The sequence below is a fragment of the Glycine max genome, chromosome 8, assembly GCF_000004515.6.
Source record: "Glycine max cultivar Williams 82 chromosome 8, Glycine_max_v4.0, whole genome shotgun sequence".
In the NCBI taxonomy this organism is placed as follows: domain Eukaryota; kingdom Viridiplantae; phylum Streptophyta; class Magnoliopsida; order Fabales; family Fabaceae; genus Glycine; species Glycine max.
In genome coordinates, this window is record NC_038244.2 from 40,989,024 (window position 1) to 40,995,998 (window position 6,975).

The 6,975-nt window shown below is 31.9% G+C and overlaps 1 protein-coding gene across 1 annotated transcript; it reads right to left on the minus strand.

Annotated features, from left to right (window-relative positions):
• Nucleotides 1–676: 676 nt before the first annotated feature.
• LOC100790840 (homeobox-leucine zipper protein ATHB-13-like) lies at nt 677–3,022 on the minus strand. Its single transcript, NM_001255166.2, is given in 3 exon segments — nt 677–1,123; nt 1,920–2,296; nt 2,393–3,022. Coding segments are annotated over 3 exon segments (843 nt in total). The 5' UTR covers nt 2,505–3,022; the 3' UTR covers nt 677–769.
• Between the last annotated feature and the right edge of the window lie 3,953 nt (nt 3,023–6,975).

A 6,975-nucleotide genomic window follows, 5' to 3' on the forward strand; every position in this document is an offset into this window, starting at 1 on the left:
TAAGGGTTTAGCTTGATCTATCACAAGGAGATAGTCTCCCGTACGTGACAAACTAATATTTCAATTTATGCTGAGAAAAATATTCATATTTAGTGTCTAACAGTATTTTAAATAAAATTATCTTGAAAGGAAAATATTGGAGATAGTTCCACAATGAAATAATATTTGAATTTCTGTTAAGAAAAATATTTATATTTAATATTTGATAATGTTCTAATTAAGATAAGATTGTCTTCCAAGGAGAATATAAGTGAAAGACAAAAATAAATGTACTTTATAAAAAAAATTGCTTAAGACTACAAAGGTTTGATTCAAAAGCAAGCAAAGCTAATTGGATTAAAATAATGGTAAAAATGTACGTAAACAGAGAATCTTCCTTTATTTTAGTGGCCCCTCTGCAATAGCCTGCAAATCAGACACCAACAAGCACGGTCTCACAGTCAAATGGAAATTTTTTTCTCATGACCCATTACTCAAAAGTTTACAGAAAAACTACTCATATTAATTAACTAAAAAAGAAAAAGGTGACTAACCCTTTATTCTTTTTATATAAAAATATTAAAAAAAAAAAATTTACTTGACATATCCTATTTTGTACATCAAGTTTATCAAAATATGGATTTTTTTAATTTAAATTATAACTCATTAAATATGGTAATCAATTGACACAGACACCTCTAGATGATTTCATTTTCATTCGGAAAAGGAAAAATTACATTGCAATATGAAACTCTCTCACTCACTCTCACACTCTCCTTTTGCATGATGATCAATTGAAATGTTGCTGCTCCAACCAAGGCCAAAGGCCAGATTGATCATCAATGGCACAGAACATGTTGCTTAGGCTCTCTTCTTTGACCATGTGATCAATCTTTTGGCACTGAATCTCTGGCCTTGGAGTGGTTTGGAAAAGCTGAGCCACTCCTGTTGGTCTAGCAGAAGATGGAAAGAGTGTTCTGTTGTTGTTGTTCTGCTGAGTGGATAGAGGACTATCAATAGCTGGTGTTCTTGAGATATCCAACTTAATCTCTGAGCTGTTCTCACTTCTATTGCTGCTGGATCCCTCAGTTTCTTTGTTGAGGTTGATGGATTCAGTTGGTTCTCTGCTTTTCAGTGCCAATATCTGTAGCAGTGTGTGACAGCAGTGAAATTTTTAGCTATTCCAAAAAATAATACTACATGCAGGAAAAGTTGGAGTATTATCAAGTGTGTAATATCAGCCTAAAACAAAGGTGTCAATGTCAAAAATGAACCAAATGATTGTTTATTTTTCCAAACCAAGGAAACTATATGCATTGCATGACAAACATGTAATTGAGTGGAACTTGGTCTTCATGAAGTTACTGAGGATGATTGGAAAAAGCAGCTTTATAGAAAGTTATCATATCAGTTCCAGAAGTTGGTGAAAGGAAATAAAAGGCTCTGAGACTGAGAGCCATAATAAATATTTTTTTTGGAAAAGCATAATAATTAAAGAAAAGCATCGTGATTACCTAGCTTTATTGTACAGAATTAAAACAATCTGACATATAGCAGAACTTGAACATCCGATCCCTCTATTCCATCGTCAATTTAGGACTAATTTAATTTGAATCAATTTCTCAACAAACACTTATGAGAAAGATATAAAAGGATTTTCATGAGGTAAAATACATCAATATTCTCTTATAAGTTAACTTACGTACCTCAATGGAAAAGTTAACTAAGAAAGTTTCTTAAAAAATTGAGGTGTATTTTAACTTATGGAAAGAGTTTGATTTGCTTACCTTTCTAATTAATTTTATTTTCTTTTTTGTTAATAAACTCATCTGAATTTGGCCTTAATTAGTAATTTAAGAAAAATTGGTCTTCTTTTTTAAAGTTTTCTTCTCACATGTGAAACCAAAATCTTACATAGAAGTTGGAAGAAAATTAGAAACCTCAGTCTGAAGTTTTTGGTTCTGAAATTGAAGTGCATCATTATCTGCTTTGATAGCTTCATATTGTCTTTTGAGAAGATCATAGTCCTTCTCCAACTGCTTGGTCTTCCACCTAGCCCTTCTGTTCTGGAACCATATAGCAATCTGTCTAGGTTGCAATCCAAGAGCCCTTGCAAGCTGCATTTTCCTCTCAGGTTCAAGCTTGTTTCCCAACTCAAAGCTCTTCTCAAGTGTCTTCACTTGTTCCATGTTAAGCCTCCTTTTCTTCTCTCCTGCCTGAGATCCATCATCAGAATCTTCCTCAGCATTAGCTTCTTCTCCAAGTTCAATCCCTGAAAATGACATAGATCTCTTGCCAAGAAAGGATGCTCCTCCACCTGCATATCAACATTTTGAAACATTAGTATTAGGCCACTACACAACATAATATTGCACCATTGGTTGGTGTTTTTGTGATCTAGAGGAGAGAGTACCATGGTACTCTTGAGGTGCACATGAAGTTATAATTGAGTTGAGTGAAGGTGGAGGTTGATGGTCATCTTGGTGAGGTGTTTGTAGCATGAAATTTGCTGGGAAGAAAGCCATATCATTGCTTGCTAGCCTATGCCTGATGCCACTGATCTTCAATTGCTGAATGATATTCTGATCACCATGTGATTGCTGATGCTCTCAAAGGCTAAACTGCGTTGTTGGGAAACAACAATGACAAAAAGACTATGGTCTAATACGCAACACACCTTCTGCTAATAAATTGAAGAGGACGGATATATTGCTCCTAAGGATGGCTTATCTAGCATATCATGAGTTTCTAGGGAGAGAACTATTGTTCTTCTCTTATGTGAATATTTGGAAACGTTGGACCAAGTTGTTGTGGAAGACACTAGGACAAAGACTAAGGTAATCTAATGCACCACATCTTCTGCTAATAAATTGAAGAAGATGGACAAATTGCTCTGAAGGGTGGCTTATATATACCTTATCTGTTTAAGGGGGAGTTTTTGTTCTCTTATATCATAATTTCAAAAGGGAAAGGAAATTGAGAGAGGAAAAGGTGAGAGAAGAAAGAAGAGAGAGAGGGACAAGAGGGTGAGATGTTTGAATCTATAGTTCTATACATATCATCTTCAATATATATCATCACTGGATTTTTCTTTTGCTTATTGTATTTAAGTTGCCGCTGTTAAATATAAAAAAAGAAAAAAGAAAAATCCAATTGGTTTTTATCTTTCATGACATTAAAGGGAAAAACAATTAGTTAGGCTTTTTAAATAAACTTATATATATGTGGAGGTTATGAGATGTCAAAATGACGTTTAGCATTTGGAAAAAGAATAAAGAAAGAAGGATTATTTTTGGAAAGGAGAAAAAGAAAGCTAGCTTCTCTGCGTCAACCTGTCTAATATTCCATTGGAGTGTGCGCTTGTTAAGATCATTGCTTGCAATTATTTTCCTAATGATAAATTAGTTTCTCACTTAGGAGACAGGCAGTGGGGGTTTTCTTTACAAAGAAAGGTTTTCTTTAAATAATATATATAGTTATAGGAATTGGAATGGTAGATAGAGGCTTTTCATGCCCATGATTCCTTTGCTAAAGCCAGGAAATGGAGATTCACATATTATACTGTTATTTAATTTGAGGTGGGTGAATTTAGAGTTTAAACAAATGAAAATGTTTCTAATGGTGTTCTATTAATAAAAGTATAAAAAAGGCAGTAGATGGGGTAGTTGTTAATTGTTATCACACATGGGGAAAGTTTCTTATTGGTAAAAATTAAATAAGACAGTAAAGTGTAAATTACCATTTTAGTAATCCTTGGAATTAGAGAAATGTCAAATAAATAATTGAAATTGAAATGTATTAATCACATTAGGCCTTCTCGTTAGCTCTATTAGGAAATATAATGGTAGTAAGTAATAAAATTTTGGGACTATTTGATATATAGTAAATTGTGTATGTCAATAAATAAATTGACATTAATTTCAATTTTATCAATTTATTGGTCATTTTTCTAATTTCAAACACTACTATGATGCATCTTACAATTTCAAGGATTAGAGTAGAAGTTTACTCAATAAATAAATAATATATGCACTAATATGTAAAATTATCCTCTAATGCCGAACGGTTATATATGATATACGTTTATTTGCTTAAAATAATAACAATAATCTTAAAAATTATATAAAAACTGATTAAGATGGATTAGTTGATAACGTAAAAAATCATATACTGTCATTCATATATATATATATATATAGTGCATGTCTAATAAACTTAAAAAATGTACATGGTGTGATTGCAAACATTTTAATTAGATTTAAATATATTTTGTTTATGTAATTTAACGTTTTTTTACAAGACTAAAGTGAAAAAAAAATTATAGGGATAAAAATAAAAAATGTGTTAAATTACATAGACGAAAAAAATATTTAAGTCTAATATTTTAATATAATGATAATTTTATAAATAAAGAGGTTACTTGAGGGAAACTAAAAAGAAAAATAGTTGGCTATAACTTGATTCCAATTAAGAATGGATAGTGTTTTTTGTTGAGGGTAAGAAGAGAAAGGTGAAAGAGAGAAATGGCAGGAATCTAGGGGATGGGTCCAATGAAGAGGGGCAGGGTTTGCCACCTAACCCACCAACAGGCATCGTGCATTAGGACGAAGCTCTTTCGCATCAACCATTATCCCTTAATATTGCATCAGTTTCAGCCCAGCCCCTATCTGATGATGCCTTTGTGTGTGTATACCTATGTGATGAGGGTTGAAAAGCCAAGCTAAGCCCTGTTGTTGTTCTTGTTGTTGTTTATGGCCCCACCAGAGCTGGTTTTTTTTGTCCTTTTCCCTACCATATATATGTCCATCTACTTGCCACATTGCCACTGCCACCTCTCTCACTATTGCTACTGCCAACTTCCTTCCAAATGGCCTGCACGACACCCCCCCTTATTATACATATATTTATATAAATGTGAATACAATTGGCTAATAAAAAATTTCAAATCTCTTAAAACAAAACCAAACAACTTTTATACATTTATATATGTGTGTATATTTATATGATTTGTGCAAGTGCAACCCATCTAAGTTAATTTTCTCTACTACAAGCCAATATGCCCAACATTATACCATACTATAGCCAAGTCAACCATGAGTCCATTTGTAAATGTCATATTTGATAATATGGTGAAGGAGCTATAGTGTTATATTATTCAAGATTTAAATTGTGGTCACAGTTTTATCGCGATCTTTGGTATTGTGAGAAATTACAGATGAATATAATTGATACAGCTAAAATTGCAGTTACAAAAGATCTCAAAAACCTAGACATTACAACAGAAATTGCGGTTGCTAACCATTGTTTAAAACCTTGGTTTTAACATATAGGGTGACATTTTATTTTTTTAGTTTAGTTTGACTTATGGTGAAAGGCAAATTCATAACAAATGTAAGGCTTTGGCTTTGGCTATTTGAGAGAGGCACATAGAAATAAAGGTTCAGGAAATTACATTAATCCGTCCAGGCAACATTTATTGACTCTGATCAAAACTGCAGTGCCACTACTACAAGTTGCTAGATAGGCTAGGTCAGTTGTATGTAAAACAGTCTGAATTTTTTTTATTTTTTTTTTGGGAACGGGGTTTCACATGAAACAATGAAAAGGACATGTACAATTTTGCTATTGATGATTGCTGTAGTTTTCTAATTTTTCGTACATATGGGTATGAAATCAGTACCCAACCAACATGTACATCAACTGCGAGTTTCAATATGGCAATGAAGCTTCATCTACACATTTAAGTAGTAAAAAGTACACTCAACTTTACTACTGTTATTTTTCCGTTAATGTTTTGTCATGCATCGTCATCCATATATCTTGTATTTTCAACCAGGAAGTTTGCAGACACATAGGACCCATGAAAGGAATTAAATTTCAAACAAAATGGTCCCATTTTTGCTAAATCAGCCATATACATGCACGACCATAAGTTCTTCGATTCTTTGATTTAACGACTTCGTGACTTTCTGATAAGTACATCAGTTTGATTCAACATTTATATAATTGATCGAGTGACTTTGACACCAATATAAATCAACATAATTTTTATATAATATGATCTACATAAAAATTTATTGCTGTATAGAATTTACAGTAACTTTTCTGTATATGAATTGAAACGTTATTTATGTAAGAATCACAATAGTGTAAAATTTATATTACAATATCTACAAATGTGAGGCGTTAAAAAATCATGTTCTGTTTATACTTTATTTTTTGGTTTTGGTGGATTTCAAACTTAAACCTAACCTTAAAACATGTGCAGTAATGCATCATATATATATATAGTGTCCCGCAAATAAAAACTCAGTCCTCACTTTATAAACTACCAGAATGGTATGTAACTAACACACAGTCGTAAGCATTTGGTAGTAATTCTAGAAATAATAGGTTCAAATTAGCTAGATTAGCTTTCTAACTCATTAGAGCTTTTCATAAAGTTCCATTAAAACTTTTTAAAGACAAAAATCTGAATTCTTTAAAAAAAATAGTTGTGAAAAGTATAAATAAGATAATTTTTCAAAAAGTTGCTTAAGTTATTTTAAATTTATGAAAAAAATATCCACTCTAGATTTTTTATTCCATTTATTTTCTTATAAGTGCTTTTTTTTTTCTTTTCCAAGTGTTCGTTGAAAAGTATATCTAAATTTGTTCTTAATCTTGTGGAAAGTTTGAGGACACAAAGTGGATGTGGTTACCCGTTCATTACTTTTTTCTTTTTTTATTTTATGTTCCTTCCATGATTGCAAATACATCTTCAAGGGAAAAAATATGAATAAGGCCATCTGGGTTTGTTCAAATAGCTAGAAAATCACCTACCCTGATGGGATATATTAAGTTGCACGGAATGTCTTTTATATACCCCTTACGTACATAATATCATGTTGCCTATCAATGTTAATAAAAAAAAAAAAAGGAAGTGATAAGAATAAAGAAAGTTGATAATTAAGTTTAGGAGTGTGTTGTTACATGCAAATTCTATTGCCCGATTAA